The sequence below is a fragment of the Perissodus microlepis genome, chromosome 9 (genome assembly GCF_051167445.1).
Source record: "Perissodus microlepis isolate ML-2025 ecotype Zambia chromosome 9, ASM5116744v1, whole genome shotgun sequence".
NCBI classification, from domain to species: domain Eukaryota; kingdom Metazoa; phylum Chordata; class Actinopteri; order Cichliformes; family Cichlidae; genus Perissodus; species Perissodus microlepis.
Genome location: NC_140469.1, coordinates 24,028,748 through 24,050,343, shown reverse-complemented (window position 1 = coordinate 24,050,343; position 21,596 = coordinate 24,028,748). Strand labels below are relative to the sequence as shown.

At 42.5% G+C, this 21,596-nt stretch overlaps 1 protein-coding gene across 2 annotated transcripts; it reads right to left on the bottom strand.

Moving 5' to 3' along the window:
• Positions 1 to 20,078, bottom strand: ptchd1 (patched domain containing 1). Of its 2 annotated transcripts, XM_084939761.1 has the most exons (5): positions 19,551 to 20,078; positions 18,678 to 19,259; positions 13,893 to 14,607; positions 1,508 to 2,226; positions 1 to 1,423 (listed from the first exon to the last, which is right to left on the bottom strand). In XM_084939761.1, the coding sequence occupies exons 2-5, from the start codon at positions 19,089 to 19,091 to the stop codon at positions 323 to 325; spliced, it is 2,949 nt and encodes a 982-aa protein (XP_084795887.1). In that variant the 5' UTR covers positions 19,092 to 19,259; positions 19,551 to 20,078; the 3' UTR covers positions 1 to 322. The 2 variants fall into 2 exon arrangements, with proteins under 2 accessions (XP_084795887.1, XP_084795888.1); XM_084939762.1 differs by having other exon boundaries at positions 18,678 to 20,078.
• Between the last annotated feature and the right edge of the window lie 1,518 nt (positions 20,079 to 21,596).

Here is a 21,596-nt window from a genome sequence, read left to right as displayed (position 1 = left end):
TAAGATCTTGATTTTTTTATTGTCTTTATTTTTCCAGCAATAAAGTAGAAATACTCGAGTCATACAGATGATTGCCTCATGTCACTGTAGTTGTGCAACTTGATATGGTGAACAGACAGCAGTAGCCAAACAAAGTGACTGAATCTAAAGCAAGTTTTGGTGAAAAGTGTGGCACTTCCTCTGTGATTACATCACAACCTGGATTAAATTTAATGTCTCATTAGCTTTTTAGGAAACACCTCATTCACATGCCACACAGCACTAGCAACAAGCAGGTAACATGTGCACTAGAAACCTGTCTTCCTCTCTTCTCATCCCATGCTCAGACGGTGGTGATCTGGTCGACAACTCTGGTGCTGTCATTCATTTCAACACAGTCCACCTCCTGTCTCTGTCCTTCCCCTCCAGGTCCATGGCCCCGGCTCTTGGAGGGGGGCAGGAAGGTGAGGAGTGTGGGCAGGAAAGCCAATGTGTGCAGGGCCGAGCAAGCGGCCGTCAGGGTGAGGCAGCGAAACAGTGTGCGTGTGAGGTTGGAGCGTATGGAGCCAACGGGTACCAGGGCGGCACCGTAACAGATGAGCGTCTGTAAAGAGGGAACACCGTGTCTCTCCAGTGCCACTCTCACCCAGCGAGTCCTGCTTTCACCCCGACCTGCAGCAAAGCCACAGAGGAGGGGGCCGCTGCAGTCTGCTGAGTGCCCCAAAGCTGAAATCAAACATAGCACAGACATGCAATCCAGCTCTACACCCCATAAGGTCATGAAGCCCAGGACGCCAAACTGGACAGAGAGTAGTGTGAGGCCCAGCCACACAGACACCAGGGGCTCCACAACAGCCAGAGAGGAGAGACCCAACAGGAAAAGCACCGCCAGCAGTGAGTGTCTAAGTGGGGAGCTGACTGCTGCAGCATAGCGGTCCAGGTAGACGAAAGAAGGGTTGAAGATTAAGAAGCGGACTCGTGAGGTCAGTGACAGGCGTCGCAGCGTGTCCAGCAGCACTGACATCTCCTCGCGCTTGTTCTCCGTTGTTTTGGCAACCAAGAAGATGCGAGAAGCTGCCACATCAGGCTCTTCCCCCTGGCCGCGCTCTGCAAATATAATGTCATCCGCAAAGTGAGCAAACTGCGGCTCACGGAGAAAGGCGTGGCGCAGCGTGCGGGTGAAATTTTCCCGCGGCTGGCTGGTGGACTGGTTGCGATCTGACAGGTAGTTCAGGTAAGCTTCCAGCCAGCTTATTCTCTGGAAGCCTTTGGCATATTCCAGCAGATCCCGCTGCACTGAGGCATTCCAGTAAGGGGCACTTTCATAAATGTAGAATCCAATCACAGGAGAGTATGAGCTGAAGTAACGCTGCTGGGCTCGGGTGTACAATACTGTTGCGGTGTCCATTGCAACCAGTGCGCTAGGGTCAGAACCCTGGGTCACCTGTTGACGACACAAACATTTTTATTATATGCCACAAATAAAGACTTTATAATTCTGTAAAAGAGAAATCACCAGGTGTCTCACCTGTAGGAATCCCATCAATCCAAAAGAGATGTAAACCAGATACAGCAGAACCACAAAGGGTTTAACATAAGTGTTAGTGATCCAGTCTCCATAGCAACGCCGCACACAGCCCAACAAAAGGTGGGAGTCCTGAGGATGAGGGTCCGTGCTTGCTGTGGAATGTGGTTGAGGGTGTGGGTGTGGGTGAGTGGAGTTAGCAACATGAGCATGTCCATGAACAGCGGGGTTGTTAGTTGTATGCGGGTGAGGGTGTGTGTGCGTGTGAGTAAGGTCAGGGTTTGGTGTGTGAGTGTGACCAATCCCTTGTGGAGGATTCGTCACTTGGGTCTCCTCCTGGTAACGAGTGTACATTAAACACCTGTACCAAGCCGGTTTAGAGTCCAGACGGTCTGGTTTGGGGACTCGCCGGCAGAAGCAGCCATGTCTGTACCCGGTCTCCAGGTAGCCTGTAAACACCAGACAGGAACTGTAGAAGGACAACATGTAAACATAGCTGATGGTAACGGCCAGAGCAGCAGTGCGGCAGAAGAGCCGGACGGCTTCCATGTTGGTGAGCGGGGAGGCGGCCAGGCCCAAGGTCATCAGGTGGATCATGGTGGAGCCAGAGAAACGCAACATAACATCCTCGAAGACGCTTGCAACACGCTCTTTCACATGCTGGTCCTCACGGGTTCGTCTCCACGATGACAGCATCTCGAAGGAGCCGAAGAGCCCATGACCTGAGGACAAATAGAACAGCAATGAGAATGAATCTTGTATTAGACCAACAAATTTAAAAGAAATTGTAACAATATCACACTTATTTAGCCAAAAAAATTACTTTAGCAGAACTTTGTTATTTCTGCTCTATTTGGCTTGTTTCTTATATAGAAACTAGAGAGTAAAACTTTAAATACTGTCAATGACTAAAAACAGTAGTCAGGTATAAACATACAGAAAAAGAAAAGCGATGAGTAAAGAAATATTCAGTGAATCACAGGAAACTGGTAGCTGGTTCCAAAGCTGGCCAGGAAGCTGAAGGCTATGCCTCACTTTTTCTACATTTAAATACCCCAAGAACCACAAGTAAGCCTCCAATCTGATTAGACTGAGACAATTGCAGATAAAAAGCAAATCTGAAAATTAAGAATAAATAATATGTTTTGGGTTTTTTTTGGTTTTTTATCTAAATTACACAAATTAGATTCTAATTATTTATTTTAAATAAATTAACTATTTTAGTTTAGTTATTTATTTTCTCTTGACTTATCTGAAGAACCTTCACAGTTCACCAGAAGATACTTAGCTCTCTGTTTTCCAAACTCCAACCTCTTTGTTTTTAATTCATGGTTCCCTTAGCAGAAAACCAAGGTAATTTTTTGGGATGCAAGACACACCTGTATTAAAGACAAATATTTTCTTGTAACTAGGCTTAAAAATTAAAGCTCCTCTCTTCTTTACAAGGGGTCAAAACCATATAAGAACCTCCCAGGGATTTGTGTCTCCTCCCAATCTCAAACTGGGGATCTTTCAGCCTTGTTGCTTCAGTTTATTCATTTCATCAAATCCCAGTGTTGCACAAGGTAGTGCAATAGTGCTTCTGAATATTCCCTCTTTGTATGAGGTCACACCAAAATCCCATTTGAAGTGGAGATACATGAAATGACAGATGTAAGACACTGTGAAAATGCCATTTTCTTTTGATTGTAACATGCCCAACGTGATAAATACCAGAAGCGCCATTGCCCCTGCAGTAGCAAATACACCTTAGAGCTATTAGGCCTAACAATAAAGAGACTAATAGTCTTAAAACAACAGCACGATTTTCACATGATAAGTGAAAGGAATGAATCATTGTCGATTCACTAAAGCAAATTAGTGCCCATTTTCATAAATTTGTGCTTGTCCAGTCTCACGTGCTGCGCATACACATTGATTTAGGTGCAGCAGATGGTTTTTAAGGGTTTTTTTTCCTTCTGTGGTTGCCATAGCATCCGTGAGTCACCAGTAACACATGTACACCCCACCGCTACCACCATCACCCCCCTCTCCAGTGACCTCAGCATGGCGAAACACTTAACACCTAAGCAGAGGCGCATTGTACCGACACTTGAGGCGTGGGCGTGGAGTACAGAGAAAGTCTGCAGATCTGCGATGTGTGAGAGGGAATTAGACAGAGGATGACGGAGAAAAGAGGTGCAGAGGTTAATGTTGCAGAGACAAGATGAGAGCAAAAAAGAGAGGCTGGAGACAGCACTTGTGCAAGGATATTTACCAGCATGAGACAGGCACACAAGCAGACACACTCACATATATAGAAGCACTTAGAGGAACATAGAAGGATGTTTCTTTTTCCTGAAACTATGTCTGCCCTTGATACGACTACTGTGTTGCAAAATGGTTTTTTTTTCAGATATTGAAAAGTCTTTGTCAGTTTGTTAACTATGGCAAAAATGGAGCAAACAGGCAGAAGAAAATAAAAAATCTTAACAAGCGATCTTAACAAGTGAAGTATTGCTGCTGATGATCCTTGGGGGATATAATGTATGTATGTAGAGTTGTGTTTGGAAGTTTACTTACACTCATCATAGTCATGAATGTTATGTTGATTTTCAAATCCTAAGAATTAAAACATGAGAATTGGGTGCAGAATTTTGCGTTGGTGTTGGATTTTCTCTAATCCACGCAGGGTAAAAAGTATACATACAGGCTCAGATATATGCATGCACGTTTTAATCTTTAAATAAGTGGTACTGCAGATTCTTCAGTGTCTTTTAACCTTCTTTTAGCCAAAGCTTATTAACTTCTCATTAGTGATTATGATTTACCACAACTGGTAGTTTCTCTTTGTCAGCATGATGAATGATTTGACCAACAGTCAAAACAATAGGGAAGTCCAAGGATCTCAGTGAAGATCTAAGAAGGAGAACTGTAGATCTGCATAAATTGCCAAGGTCCCTTTGAGACATGGAGAAACAACTGAAGATTTCAAAATAATCAGCTCCAGCAATTGTAGGTAACGACAAGTTAGTTGGATTTATCAACACTTTTCCAAGATCTAGAAGAAGATGTAAATTGTTACACCCAGATGAGAGGAAACTGGTTGTTGTTCAGGAACAATCAGGAACCACCAAGACTCAAGCCTGCCATGGCTGCTGGACATCCGTGTCACTGACCACAGTGAAGCACGTTGTCACGTTCCTGGGACGGTGACCCAATGTTTTCTGTTTTGTATTATTTATCCTTGATTTCATGATTTGTCTTTGCTAGTCTCTTGGTTTGGTTTCTGTCTCAAGTATTCCTAGCTCCTTAGTTCTTTAGTCTTTTCTATGGTAAGTGGTATGTCATCCAGATATGGGTCAGGGCTGGCGCAGATGCCACTGTTTATGTGATAGCATGCCACATCTGGCCCGATTGTGGTTTGGTTTATGTGGCACAGGCTCCGAGAAAACAGGTATGGCCCAGATCCGGCATCAAACTGGCACTTCTGACTGACTGTTGTCATGCCAGGGTGTATGTCATCCAGATATGGGACAGGGCTGGCGTAGAGGGCACTGTTTATGTGATGGCATGCCACATCAGGCCCGATTGTGGTTTGGTTTATGTGGCCCAGGCTCAGAGAAAACAGGTATGGCCCAGATCCGGCATCAAGCTGGCACTTCTGACTGTTGTCATGGCAGGGTGTATGTCATCCAGATATGGGTCAGGGCTGGCGCAGATGCCACTGTTTATGTGATAGCATGCCACATCTGGCCGATTGTGGTTTGGTTTATGTGGCCCAGGCTCATAGAAAACAGGTCTTCCCCGGATCCGGCATCAAGCTGGCACTTCTGACTGACTGGTGTCATGGCAGGGTGTATGTCAACCAGATGTGGGCCAGGTCTGTAAATGATGGCACTATTTATGTTCCTATTCTCCTATTTTAGTTAGAAGATCCAAATGCTATGTTACAATACTATACTGCTATGGTAGCCAATGTTTCAAATGCAGGCTTGACAGGTTTGTGAGTGTACACATTTTGATCCCTGGCTCCTCCAGTCTGAATGAATGTAGTTAGGAAGCACTCAGTTTAGAGAAAGTGTGTGATTGAGTGAATGTGGCATGTTGTATAGAGCACTTCAAGTAATCCGGGAGAGTAGAAAAGTGCTATATAAGAATCAGTCCATTCACTGTCTGAACAGAGTTTCATCATGTTACTTTTGCACTGTTATGTTCCGGCACACGTTGTTATTACATGGCTTGATTAAGGTACACATTAGGCTGACATCTGGGGCCAGAGCTGAAACTGTTCTGGGCCAGCACAGGGCCAGCAGTGTGTCTGCAACTGGCCCGTGGCTGCACATGGCTCACATACCGCAAAAAATGATGGCCCTTTGGCCAGATCAGGTTTGCACAGAACCACCAGTGTGTCTGCAACTGGCCTTGTGCTGGCCCATGTGTGGATTACCTCTGGCAAACCTGATCTGGGCCACCAAAGGGCTGTCATTTTTTGCGGTATGTGGGCCATGTGTAAGCACATTGTGTGGGCCAGATCCGGGCCATACCAATTTTGCCATGTGGGTAGGTTCTGGTTCTGTGTTTCATGTATTTTAGTCCTGGCTTTCCCTGCTTGTTGTCACGTTGTACCCTCTAGAGTCTGTGTTTCCTTGCTTCTAGTTTTATGTTTTGTTTCCTGCATTTGGTGTTCATGTTTTTCCAGCAAATAAAGCTGCATTTGGGTCCTTCCTCCTGGCTGCCACAAAGTGAACCATGACACAACTTTTACATCACCATGGACTAAGAGGTTACCAAAAAGGAAGAAGCCCTTGCTCCAAAATGTAGACCTTCAACCTCAACTAAAATTTTCAGCCGCCTATATGGACAAGCCAAATGTTTTATAGTCAGATGAGACATACAGTGGGGCACCCCTGATAATTTTCATGATTTTCTTTCATAAATCACTGGTTGTTTGGATTAGCAATTTCATTTAAATATATCATATAGCAGATGAACACAATGATATTTGAGAAGTGAAATGAAATTTATAGGATTTACAGAAAGTGTGCAATAGTTACTTAAACTAAATTAGGCAGGTGCATAAATTTGGGCACCCCAACAGAAAAATTACATCAACATTTAGTAGATCCTCCTTTTCAGAAGTAACAGCCTCCAAACACTTCCTATAGCTTCCAATGAGAGTCTGGATTCTGGTTGAAGGTGTTTTGGACCTTTCGTCTTTACAAAACATCTCCAGTTCAGTCAGGTTTGGTGGTTTCCGAGCATGGACAGCCCGCTTTAAGTTACATCATAGATTTTCAATAATATTCAGGTCTGGGGACTGAGATGGCCATTCCAGAACGTTGTACTTGTTCCTCTGCATGAAAGCCTAAGTAGATTTTGAGCAGTGTTTACGGTCATTGTCTTGTTGAAATATCCAGCCCCAGCCCAACTTCAACTTTGTGACTGATTCTTGAGCATTGTTCTCAAGAATCTGCTGATACTGACTGGAATCCATGCAACCCTCAACTTTAACAAGATCAATTTTAGTTTCATCAGTCCACAGCACCTTATTCCAAAATTAAGCTTGCTTGTCCAAATGTGCTTTAGCATACCTCAAACAACTCTGTTTGTGGCATATGCACGGAAATGGCTTCTTCTGCATTACTCTCCCATACAGCATCTCCTTGTGCAAAGTGCGCTTAATAGTTGAATGATGCACAGCAACACCATCTGCAGTAAGATGATGTTGCAGGTCTTTGGAGCTGGTCTGTGGGTTGACTATGATTGTTCTCACCATCCTTTGCCTCTGCTTATCTAAGATTTTCCTTGACCTGTCACTTCCGGCCTTAACTAGAACTGTGCCTGTGGTCTTCCATTTCCTCAATATGTTCCTCACAGTGGAAACTGACAGCTGAAATCTCTGAGATCGCTTTTTCTATACTTCCCCAAAACCATGATGTTGAACAATCTTTGTTTTCAGGTGTTTGAGAGTTGTTTTGAGGCTCCCATGTAGCCACTCTTGAGAGAAGACGCAAAGAGGAGAAAAACTTGCAAATGGCCACCCTAAATACCCTTTCTCATGACTGGATTCACCTGTGTATGTAGGTCAAGGGTCAATGAGCTTACCAAACAAATTTTATGTTCCAAAAATTGGTGCTAAAGGTATTCTAATCAATAAAACGACAAGGGTGCCCAAATTTATACACCTGCCTAATTTAGCTTAAGTAACTATTGCACACTTTCTGTGCTTCATTTCACTTCTCAAATATCATTGTGTTCATCTGCTACATGATATATTTAACCCTTTAAGACCTACCATAGAACCAAGTCCGCCAGAGCTTATCTTTATATTTTTACATGCTGTAGTGCCATTTTTGGGAGCATTTCAAGTTGCTATACATCAATCAATCAATCAATCAATCGATCAACCGTTATAGCCCAAACTTTAATAATATGTATGCATTAAGTGCATAATAACTACACAAATTGCAAAAAAGTGCAATAAACTACCAAAAATTTTAAAATCGTTTTTGGTTTTTTTTATATATATATTTCTAGTTAGAGAATTTTAAGAGGTTTATCCCTCAAAACTGTAAACACAAAAAAGTTGCATAAAATATTTTCCAACAACAGGAAATTTATTTTGAGTGTCTTCATAGTTTTATTTGTGAGATACACCAATTTTTATATACTGCAGGAAAAACGACAAAAAATATATATATATTATAATGCAAATTTGCAAAAAAAACAGCATTTGCATCAAAATAAACTATTTCCAGCAGTGCAATTTGAGTTCTAAACATCCCAGAAACGATACAGAAAGTCATAAAGTCAAACATGACTTTTAAAAACACCAGTGTAGGCTTATAAGGCCCCGAAGGTAAAAAAAAAAAAAAATCACTTCCGGTTTCAGGCAGGTAATGGCGGACATGCAATAGTTCGCGCTGACGTCTGTTCCAACGTAGGAAGTGTTATGAACAGCTGATCAGATCGGCAAAACGAGTTTCTGGAATATTATGTTTTTGTTGCTGCAAGTGCTTTTTATGCAGTTTTTGCAAAGCTATATGTGGAAGGAAACCATGACCTAGGACAAGCTGATGGCATAACATGTAAGTACAACTCTTCCGGTTTCTTATGCAAAAAAAATTATTGCGCTAGCTTACGTGGTTGCAGTCCTACAGGGATTTAAAAATAGTTACGCAAAACGGAGCATGCCCGCTCCGACTGGTTTTAAAGGGTAAAATGAAATTGCTGATCTAACCAACCAATGATTTATGAAGGAAAATCATGAAAATTATCAGGGGTGCCCAAACGTTTGCATACCACCGTAAATTAAGCTATTTGGCCACAATGAAAACAGGAATTCGGAATTATTCTGAGGCATAAAGGTGAGGCTTATAAACCTAAGAGCACTGCTAGCTATTAAGCATGGTGGTGGGAGCATCATGTTCTGGGGCTGTTTTGCTGGCAGTGATACTGGTACATTGTAGAATGTGGATGGAATAATGAAGCAGGAGGACTACCTGCAAATTTTTCATATCAACAGCTATATGGTTGAACCTTTGACACAACTGGATGTTCCAACTGGACAATGACCCCAAACAGATATCTCAACTGGCTTTGAAATTGATAAATCAGGCTAATGGTAAGCTTCTAAAATTGCCTCCCCCAAAGCGCTGAGCTCAACCCTATTGAAAATCTGTGGGTTACACTAAAAATTTGGGGAAACCTAATTTACATGAACTCCACCAATTCTGCCAAGAAAAGTAGTCAAATATCCAGCGAGTATTATGCCTGAAGCTTGTTGATGGCTACTAAAAGCATCTGGTCAAGATGCAACTTGCTAAGAGTCATTTAGCCAAATATTTGTGGGAGTCTATGTATGTATTTGAGCATTTATGTACGGTCAATTATTGGACAAAATCCGAACTAACCAAACAAATGTATGCTGTACTGTCATTCCACACTGGAAAAAGAACCGCTCAAATGAATAAATAATAAAATGTGTAAAATTTTCCTGAAGCTCAGGGAGGCTTTTTTTTTTTTTAATATCTGCTAACTTGGTTTTACGAGTTTTCCTATGAAACAGCAATAATTTCTTTATGACTTTATTAGTCTCCGACATCATTGTGGAGTAATTTATGTTCACTTTTCTCTGCAACAATGCTTCAGTTTATTCGCTCTGGCAGCTCTCTTAAGGTTCTGCCACAGCTTTTCATTAAGGTTGAGGTCTGGATGTTGAATGGACTACTGCAACACCTTGATTCTTTTCTTTTTCAGCTATTCTGCTTGGGATCATTGCCCTGGTGCAGGGGTGGCAAACTCCAGACCTCGAGAGCCGGTGTCCTGCAGGTTTTAGATGTGTCCGTGATCCATCACAGCTGATTTAAATAGCTAAATTACCTCCTCAACATTTCTTGAAGTTCTCCAGAGGCCTGGTAATGAACTAATCATTTGATTCAGGTGTGTTGACCCAGGGTGATATCTAATACCTGCAGAACACCGGCTCTCGAGGCCTGGAGTTTGCCACCCCTGCCCTGGTGCCTGACCAAGTTTGCTCTTGCACTGATGACCTCACATTTGACTCCAGAATTCTCTGGAAAACAGATGAGTTCATGGTCAACTGCAAAACCAGGTCAAATCACCATACTGTGCTTGACAGTTGATATGAAGTATTTGTCCTACTTGTACTGTACTACTTTTTCCCTGCATTTTTGTCTGTAAAATAAACAAAACTTTCAACATAGCTGCAGTTATAGTATGTACAGTAGGCCAATATTGGTGTCTTGTACTGTGTGAAGGCAGGAATGGTGGAGCCAAAGTACAGACTTACGGAGGTAAAAAGGTACACTCAACACTGACTTATTGCTAAACACAACAAAATAACAAAACAGACTGGCAGACAGAACACACAGTATGAAACGAGAGAAATAGCAACACAGACCAAGGAAAACGCAGGGTTTAAATACACAGAGGGAGCAATCAGGGAATGGGAGACAGGAGGGAAACACAGCTGGGACAAATCAAGCCTAATGAGACAAGGGAAGCAAAACTAAAAACACTGACATGTGACACGGACTTTCAAAGTAAAACAGGAAACATAACACAGAGACTGTATTATGAGAGCTGTATCCAGTTGACAAGGGGATACAGCTGACAGCAGAAACAGAGCAATATTGAACACAGACAGAAACCAGAAGACTAAAAACTCTAACATTGAACCCAAAATATTAGAAATGATAAATAATGACAAAATGACAAAATCAAAGTTCAGTAATCATGCAAAACTTCAGCCTCCCAAGTACCCTAACAAGTGGTCAACAAATATATCAGTCAAACTCTTCTATAAAATGCCTGAAATTTTCCTAGAGCTCTAGGAAACATTTTTGTGCATCTGACCAACTGTTCAAACATGAAAAATCCTTAGCTGGCAGGTTTATGAAACAGAAGAAAGCCTGAAATTAAGTCATGAGAAAAGTACAACTGTGATATTTTCTATAAGAAATGACTAAAATGGTCCATCAGTTATCAGTCTCTCCCCCCCCCCCCCCCCCCCCCCCCCCCCAAATTAATTCACATGGTGATTGGGTCACCAGGATAATTTGGATTACTGTATTTCTGTTAAAAATCTCAGTTTTAAACAAGCAGGAAGCTTGCACTTATCACACTCATGTACTGTGCACTGCACCGTTTCTGTTAGACGGAACTCCCCAAAGCTCCACAACGGAGGTGAAAAGTGCAAAGTTAGCAACACCCACAGAGCCACAGCAGTGACAGTAATGGCAGGCTGAAGCAGACCAGAATGATCCTTTACCGTTAACAATTTACCCTCGTTGCTACACAATCACACACCTGGTGAGTTAATGGCCCAAAGTCATTATCCCATCAATGTGCAACTTTTTAAATTAGCGAGCACAATGTGAAACATCTCTTGTGATTGATTTTAAAAGAGAAAGACACAAATCTCTGTCATTTTTAAGATATTACAAAAATACAGCATTCTTCCTTAATCCAAATCCAATCTTCCCCTGTAACAAAGCTTTCCCTCTCGGCTCACGCTGTCCTCCCACCTTTTTCTGTCTGCCCACTTGCATTCTGAGAAGATCCTTCTCCCTGCCTGCCTGTCTTCCTTCTAACTACAGTTTAACTTCATTTTCTGCTAAGAGAATCCTTATCTCAGCCTGCATTTGGAGTGATATTTCATATTTCATCCTCTCTGTCTGTTTCCCTGTACTTTCTGTTCACTCTGCAGTTGTTCTAAGCCTGACAGCAGCCTTTCCTCGCCCACTTTCTCTTTGTTCCTTCTCTATATCTTATCCCTGCCCAACCAAATAAACGAATTTACTTAATTAATTTAGTGCCAAATGCAACACAAATGAATGCTCAAACACTGATACAACTTTATTGGCCCTTTCCACATGCAAGGTGCTGCATAATTAGGAATGCAGAGGCAATCCAATTACGCAGCTGAAATAGTCACTGATCAGTAGCAGAGGTTTGTTAAACTGCTGATTGATTTTTTTCACTTTAGGAAATACACAGTAGGTTAAATACTACTGTGCAACCCCATTTACAACAATGTTATGAATGCATGTGGAAAAGTCATCACCAAATCAAAAATATGCTTGTATGTCTTTAATATTTCCAGTTAAACAAAATGTCTGTTAATATTAGTAGTTGTTTTTAGCAATACCCCAAAGAAGTATTTATCCTTAAATTATGTATATATATATATATATATATATATATATATATATATATATATATATATATATATATATATAAAATTACATTGATACCCAAGTTTTATACTACCTGTAAATCAGCATTTTCACTGGCTTCCAAAATCAATTGCATGTTGGGGCTGCCCCCTTAATCAACCTTAAGCTCTTTGGACACTTACAGAGGGTTATAAATTGCACTGAAATGTTTTTCCTTCCATCACTAGAATGTGACATTTTTATTGATATTATATATAACCACCTTATTACATTAAGCAGTATTGTTGCACAAGCAGTTTTAAAAGTGTCTTCATTTCACCTGTACTAAATTTGATGCGACATAAACATAGCACAGCAATGCCTCTTCACGGAATATAAACTTAAATTGTACCAGGTTTAATTAAAGATGTGATCACCGACTGGTATCCAAAGTAAAGTTGTATTTAAAGGAAAAGCTGGGCATTTTTACCACTGGCTACCATTTTCGACCTATCCAGGGTGTGCCCCACCTTTCGCCCTGTGACAGCTGGGATAGGCTCCCGCCCCCCCACGACCCTGAAAAAGGATAAGTGGAAGCGAATGGATGGCTACCATTTTATTCCTTGAAACTAGTCCTAAGTGCAGGGTAGATCTTACTGAGAAACAAAGGACAACTGTGCACTTGTGCAGGGACTTCTCAATAACACGGCAGGCTCACCCTAAAGCAAACCATATTTTATGATCCTTCTACACACTAATTGATACCATAATTTAGACAACAGACATCTTGTAATAAACAAGACTTGAAACGCTAATGCACTAATCAGGAAAGTGTTCACTGTGATCGCATATCAAGTGAACAGTAGGGTTATTTTCCTGTAGACTTCTATGCAACCAGACTTGTTTCTGCAAAAAGAGGGGGCGCCTCCTGCTGGCCATTAAAAAAAACTGCAGGCTTAAGGCATGGGCTTCAGTTTGAAGATCTGGAAGATAGTCTGTGTACAATGTTATATACAACGTGACTAAAGTGTTATTACATATGTGTGTATGTATCTGTGTGTGGCTTTGTCAGAACCGGGGTTAGGGAGTAGCAGTCTGTCATGACTGGTTGGGGTGAGTAGAAAAGAAGAGAGCAGAGGGAAAGACACACAAAAGACACACTCTGTAAGACAGCCAGAGTTTATTAACAACTAATGATTAAAAGCAAAGTGGTGAATAAAGACATATATGGTGAGTTAAGTTAATGTTGTTAAAGTCAGAGGTCTTGTTGGCATGTAAAATAACTTCCTGTTCCATCTCACAACTCATTCAAGACTCTGCTTTAGTTTTAGTTTTTGCCGCTCGTCAAAAAACATGTTGTTGTTACCATCATCCTCGCTATCAGTAAGTCAAGTTCATGCCCAACCACTTGTCAGTCATTTTGAAGACCTGTCTACTCTGAAATGGCATTCAGCTTTAGGCAGACATCTGAAAAATCTATTACAACAGGTACTGAAAAAGCAGGCTGCGAGGTACAGGCAAGCAAACTGCGAAGGAAAAGCAATGCCAATGTTCTGTGCGGCTCCCACCTGCCATGGATTAGCATCAGTTACTCTTTGAAAACGTCCTATACATAAAGGTCAGTTCCAGATAAATGGGAAAATTATTTCATAAACACCCAAAAGGTAAAATATACTTTGTGATATTATTTGTTATTTCTACAGCAAATATATCAGAGTTAAACCTACCAAGCATGACGAAAGGGATCCCCAAGTACGTGGAGTTGTAGGTGGCCCCAGTCAGGTTGAGTATCCCAGCAGCAGTAAGGCCTGATAGAGTGATGGACAGCAGAGCTAGCAGTCCCAGCCAGGGTTTGGACCTCACACAGTCCCTCATGGAGCAGCAAAGGACGACAAGCACCCCACACACTCCCAGGCTGGCCAACAGGGGGCGACGTGCTAGCACTGAGGAGAACTGGAAATCTGTCCTCAGAGAAGATGAAGTAGAAGGGTAGAGGCCCAACTTTGGGTGCAACTCTGCAAAGTGCTGCAACTCAGCACAGAAGGCCTTTTCCCACTGGCTGGCCACCCGGTCCATCAGGCCACCTGGGGCTTGGAGGTAGTAGGTGAGCTGCAGCGCCCTGGCAGATCGGACACCTTCTCCCCTCACTCCCATTCCCTGAGCTCGCATCGCCCCCCCAGGACCCCAGCCCTGCACACCACCCATCTGGTGGCCAATGTACGCTTGCCGCCCATCTGCCAGCTGTGTGATGGGGTACCTCAGGACGGGCACGGAGCGATTGGAGTTGCGAGCTGACTGGATCTCCTCCATGGCGCGGATGATGTCATCGATGATGCAGACATTCTTGTCATCAAGAAGGCAAAGGTTGGAGAAGGAGTAGTTGAAACTGTTGAAGCCTGTTGCTGGCACAGTTACCTGCATCTGGTAGATCCGTCTGTGGAGCTGCGAGCAGACAAAACAAAGAGAGAAAGAGCTTTATTTGCTCAGCTTAACGGTGGCTTGCCTGGATAAACTGTGGGAACAGTGAAAAGTTTCACTACGCAGCACACAAACTGAGTGCCAGCGACTCATTCACCTACTTTGTGTTCCTGTTTGTGCGACTACTAGGGAGAGAAATTTGGGAAAGTGTGTGTGTTTGTGTTTATATATTACTCAACAGAGAAATAATAGTTGTCTCAGAGTACTCCTCCATTTCTATGGCGAGAGGACAACTGTGCCAGCATCCACGGTGCTGGTTACTAAGCAACAGGCCTGATGCCAGTCTCTGCCATGGTGAACACGAGAAAAGCTTTCTCCTACCTCAGATTGCTGCATTGGCTTAAGAAAGGGAGTGTGATTCTGCAGGAATGTCTCCTGAAAATTATTATAATTTTGGTTTAAAAGTTACTGTCCTACAGCAACCTGTCCTAAGATTTATTGTAAAATAAACTTTTACTGCCAAATTCTTCCACTCTGTCATCATTATTGTCGACAGCTTCATGGCAGAGACTTAAAATTCCTGCTGTAGGTGCCTCAAGCACATACACTAACTTCAGATGCCTACTCTTTAATAGTTGAACACTACAAGTGAACGTTAACTTCACTTCCACTTGCATGCAGTTATCTTTATCAAGAGTAAACCTACCATGCTCTATCAACACAGAGTCGATTGTTTTCTTTTGATTATTCAAGAAGGGTTTTTAGTAATCATCCTCAATATAAAATTCATGAAACAGCTACTGTGTACGTAGGTGTATGAAGTGTGTTTATGCATTATGTGTCCAAGCAAACTTCTCTGTGGGATAATAAAGTCTTATCATGGTTGTTATGTTAAAGAAACTAAAGTGACCCTGTTTTAAAAGGTGGATATTATTTCAGGTTTATATTCTCTGTGGATCACTAACTAGCTGGTGGTGAGAGTTAAAGAAAAAATATTCATAAAACAAGACTATAAACAATAATTAATTTTTGTAGATGGCTGGGAATCTTTTATTGTGTTAAAAAAATCCAACATCAACATATACGAAGATATTTGATGGGGATAACTGTTTATCAACTTTCCAGCAACATATTTTATGGACTAGTTAGAAACTTTGCAAAACCATCTGTGATGCTACTATATATGATAGGTGTGAGACTGTGTGTTTTGTGCCAACCTATAAAGGGGGTATCTGCTTTTTGCTGTGTGAAAACTGACATATCCTGCAGCCCTCCTGTAAACTTAAAGCTCCAGTCACACAGAACTAAAGACTGGGTGTCAGAAACCAGGTAACCACTGGTCGCTAGGAGAAAGAATGAGTATCCCTAACCTGTTGCAAGTGGTTGTTGTAGGTTGGTAGCAATCCCTTTGAAATTTACTGTTAAAGACCCAATCACGAAGATTTAGAGACCAGTATTCTCAGACCACTTGATGAGTGGTTGCAGGAGGCTGCTTGCTATTGTTATGTGACATTGGTACACAAAAAGGTAAATGCTACTGCATTGAAAATCTCTTTGTGAGTGCTTTGGTTGCTAGCAGAATGCAGCAGTCACCTAGTTTGCATGGAAGACATCGACTTTTCTGCAAACACTTGCCAATCACTCTCTAAGTAGTTGTGAAACTGTAAAAAGTGTGACCCAAACTGGAAATGGAGACCATTCAACCTCAAAGTAAAAGATGAGCAAGTAAAGCCAGTGCAGCACAACTTTTTCTGCCCGTGGCCATCTCCCTGTACAACTCCTCCATCTAATACACTATAAACACTGCAATAGTTACATCCTTTTTGCACACGCTCTTTTCTACTCTGTAATATTCCTGTCAATATTCTTGATATTTATTTATATTCACCTCTGTTAATCCTTGATATTTATTATTGAGTGATTGTATATATATTAGTGCTATTTCTTAAATTTGTAAATCTGTAACATATTGTATTGTTTTAATAGTTTAGTCTATTACCCTTAGTGTATTGGAGCAACTGTAACCCACATAATTTCCTTAGGGTATGCTATCCTTAATAAAGTATGCTGATTCTGATTACTATCTCCAAACATTACTACCACTTTATGGTAAGTTAGCAAGTGCTTGCAGTCTTCCATGGAAACTACAGGCAATTCCAGTAATCTGCTAGGGACTAAATCAATCACAAGGAGGTCACGGTGCAGAACCCTCTTTGCAACTAATTTCACTCACTGACATCCAGTAACCACTCGCCAACCAGTCACTGTTTTCCCGTAGCGACCAGAGGTTTCCAGGGGATTGCTGACCAGTCTCTAAGAGACTGGATAAACAGTAAAGAAAATGGATACATTGGTTGGGCTCTAAAACCACACTAGAGCCATGTTAGGAGAACTGTAGAGCAGAGATTTGTTCTAAATAATAACATTTGACTTAAACAGAAAATGCCTCGAGAGCAATTCAAAGTTTTACTCGATAAATAGAGACTTTAACCTGCTGGTGGAAAAAGATTAAAAAAGAAAAACACAATTAACACAGCGCTGTGTATCCTCTGGGAACCGAGTCTATATCCATAATAATATACTTCCAGTAAACAGTTGTTAAGACATTTCTTGACCATGGTGTTGGCTCACACGTGTGCCCCTGCAGTGAAATGCTGTATATTTGCTTTGTCTTTTCAAAAACAACATGCAGTATCACATAACAGTAAAGTACGGGTTGTTTGAACACTGAACATTTTCCCACAAAGGATGAAAACCACCTCAAAAAAGAACGAGCTGTAGTGAATCAGTTTATTTACCAACTACAGATTAAATACTTCAGTAGATGCAGTCAATGGGTGTGACTCAGAAATCTTACTCTTACTGCAAGTGGAAATCCCGTCTAGTTCTTTCTCTCGCTCTTGCTGATATCGCTCTCTCCACCGACGCATGCTTTAACTTACTACATGCAACAAGTTCAGACCCAGAGGGATGCAAAAAAAGCAAATGCAAGAACTCATATGCTGAGGGCAAGCCAAGAGCAAGCAAAGACACAGGAAAAGGAAAATTACAGAGTCTTGAACCTCACGGATGATATGCAACACTGTAAGATTATGTAACAGTGGATTTACCCTTTTACAGCACTCTCTTTTATGCACCAACCTGTTTCTCACTCGCTGCCCGTTGGCAGCAAAAGATGCACAGCTCTGAGCTCTCTAACTGTGGCAGTCCTCTGTGGACCAACGCTGAATTCTGCATGTATGTAAAGTAGGCCACAATAACATTCTTTGATAAACACATACACAGAAAAGCATGCGTGGATGGAGCTCTCACAAACTCAATCTCCTCAGCAGAGCTCGGTGTGTCCAGCATATGAGTCAGCAAGCTCTGATAGCGGCCTAATAACTTCATGAAATCATTAAACTAATTGCTCTAGGGGTGTCAGGCTGATACTCATAACACCATTTAGGTGTACCAACATAGAGACCTCTAAGCTCCAGTTAACGTGTGATTAGGATACCCTGCTTAATAACCTCAAAAGGCTGTCAGGGTGATTTGAAATAAGACTCCAGTTAATGAATATCAGTCACGGAGAGTGAGGAGTGAGGCAGCCTACAGATACTGACCTTCACCTCTTTGTGTTTCTGAATGAGAGCTTGTTTTTAAAGCTGTAGATGCACCTCGTTTTCTGATGTATACACCATGATTTAAAGGGCACAGTAGCTAACTTGTCAAATGCTGTACTTTTCAAGTGCTGTGTGTTTTCGCTTGGCATTTCGCCACAGGTGCCTCGCGGAGTGGGTGGGTAGGCCTATATGTGCTCTGGAACTCTAAAAATGACCATTCAAAGGTTATAGGTCGGCTCACATTCCGTCCATTTCAATCTTGGCACCTACTAGTTGAAGCCTATTTCTTCAGCAGACACCTGTGTACGTGTTTATTTGCTTCGTTGTCATATTTGTGTTTTTATCATTTCTTTATTAATCGTGAAAATACTTTAAAGATACTTTTACATTTATTTTATTTTATTTTATATATCAGACTGCTTGTCAGCTGAAATTCACAATTACTAAAGAAATGAGTTGAGAGTTTGTGCCATGTGTGCACGTGCGTACCTTTAGTATGGCGTCCAGATGAACCGGATCCAGCACGCTCCCCTTTCGGGTGGTGATGATCACGCGCCCATAGCGGCCCGGAGTCTGCAGGTCAGAGTAGAGCGCGTGCTTGGAGCGGTTCACTGGGAACAGACTGTCCACGAGGTTGCCCTCAATCTTGGCCAGGCTGTGCTTGGGCGCGAGCAGGCTCTCCACGTCCTCTTCCACGCGGTACCGGCTAAAGCTGGAACCCAGCAAGATGGAGAGGAGCACGGGCGCGGAGGCGAAGAAGACCGGGTGGCTCGCCACGAACCGACCCAGCGCGTGGAACGAGGTTCTCAGGCCCGCGTGCAACACCTGGCGCAGCATCCTAGCGCGCGGCCGCGGCTCGAGCCTCTCCCACCGACCGGAAAGCCCCGGAGCACTGCCTAGCATCAGGGGCTGCCGGACGCATCGGTGGGCTCCGTGGGTTTTTGTCCAGGGTAGAGGAGGTGATGCCCGGTGGTGGGAGGATTTGTCCCCCGGAGCAGGAGGTCACCAGCCGGGAGAATCCAACCCTCCTCCGGTCACAGGGGCGCCCCTTTGCCGGGGTTCTCTCATCCGCTGGAATAACGCAAAGGACAGAAGGCTGCAAAATGAGCCAGCATTTATCTGCTTTGCGTTCAGAAATTATATCTCCAGCTCTACTTTAAATTTAATAGTCAGTACCCCGCTGCGTTCCACACCTTCTGCAAACTGCAGGGCTCTGTGCGCAAGAGAAAAATCGCAGAGCCCAAGTGATCTCATAATTAGACTTGTTAAGCGTCTCCCCCCAAAACTGTCTAGTAGTTCTGTTCGCAGCGTGCGCTGAACACACGTTGTAGTTGCACTATACCAAAGCAAGGCTGTACATACCCAAAGAGGAGAGCGGGGGTACCGACCCGGTGATGACGGAGATCATCTAAGACGCACTCAGACCGAGATATTATCCTGCTGGCTATCCATGCGTCCAGCTCCACCCTGCATCACCAAGTCAGCACACAGCCGGATGGGTGGTCGAGGTGGGTGGGTGTGTGGGTAGGTGAGAGTCGCAAGATGGGATAAGGTGAGGCGTTGTGCATGCAGTGGGGATGCCGGTATAGCTGCGTGTGAAATCAGCCTAATTTGGGCTTTTTTTTCTCTGCGGCAGAAGGCTGTCATCCACCCTCTCCTCTCCGCGTTGCTCCTGTGGTATAGCGGAGCTTCCGTTCATCTGCCACTAATTACCGGCTTTCAAACTGGGGACCGTCTCTCTCTTTTTCTCTTTCTCTTTGCTTTCCCCCCTCTTTTGCACCGCCCTCACCACCCGCTCCAAGCCCCCTTTTTCGGCCCCGCCTCTCACCGTTCCGCGCCGCTACGATGCAGAGAAACGACGATGTGAGTGGAGAAGGATTTCTAGGAATTCAACATGTTACAAGTGTTTACACAGGTTCTGTGATGTCTTTATATCAGAAAAAGAAGAATTAGAGTTGCTCGGTGCATACTAATATTATGGTACTGCTGTGATTGTTCCCTCAGTTTTGGGATGTTTTCAAGCTTGAATGATTTTTTTATAAGAGAAACGTGCAACTGTTACAACATATTTGTGTTTTTACTGCAGGGTTAAATAGAACTTCTTTTTTTTTTGCGCAGACACAAAGTATCTCTTAGGTTTGCTGTTGTGTAGCTCGTTACCATGGAAACGGAACAATTACTGTGTTGTTTTTTTTATATGCTTTCGTTCCTATGGCAATGGTGATGCCACCCATCCCCCCAAACATACACTCACACACACTCACACACACACGGTCACACACCTGCTGACTCCCAATCTGCTTATGGCGTGGTGGAGGTGTCTGATACAGTGGCAATAAAGCCATAAGAGTGAGGGAGAAAGCATGAGAGAGAGCAGGGAGCAGAGGAGGAAATAATGAGTGCAGACAGACAGAGATCACTCTCTTCTTGTCTGTCTGTGTGTCTTTGTATTTAAAGCCCTGAAATCAAATAGTCAGGCAGGCTCTGCTCTGTCTTTGTGGGACCACTAATGGCTCCCTGTTCTCCCCAGATATCATACATCAAGGCTGTTCGGATTTAACACAGACTCAAAAGACAACACAAAAAAATGAAAAGAAACAAACAACAACAAAAATGCTCTTTACTCACCATGTTTGGATTAAATGAAAAAAAAAACAGTGCACCGCTTTAAACTAAAGAAAGAAAAAACGTTTGCAGCAAAAGGTTTTGTGCAGTGTGCAAAAGCCAAAGGATTGCTGTTAAACTGTCATTTTGTCTTATTGCATTTTTAAACCTAGTTTGATGTTCAAGTGAAAAAAACAACAAATTTTAGTCAGAAATGTACCATTCTGAGAACCCATAGACCGCTGCCTCTTGGAATAACAGTCAGGACAGTTTTTAAGGCCATCCAGTGTAGTGAAGATATCTGGTTCAAGATGCCAGCCATTGTCCGACTATGAGTGATTTCTTTTGCTGTCCATGTGGACTGCATACAACCTAAGCCTGCTCAAATGTGAGCAGTCAGTAACACTTACAAACTGGAAGGGCTGAAAAATGAAAGCAGAAACATTTACATTTCATAATCTCTTATACTATGTAGATATCAATTTATGGAGATTGGAAATTTCTATGTTATTTGAGCACTAATAGAAGTCTAGGTTTGCCATCTGTTACACCTGTGATAGATAATTATCTTTTAGTGCCAGTCAGTGCAAACATGTATCTCTGTTATGCCTTAGTATTAGCCAGTATAATTAGTTTATTTAATAAAAATGATGCAATTAACCTGTGAAGCATCAATACCTCTAAATGTCTTTTGCTCGTTTTCTCCCAGGATGTCAGAGGTGGTTCGATTATCTGGTATGTTTGATTTGAGGTTATTTAATATCCAAGATGAAATGTCTGGATATCACAAATTTTTCCTGTTAG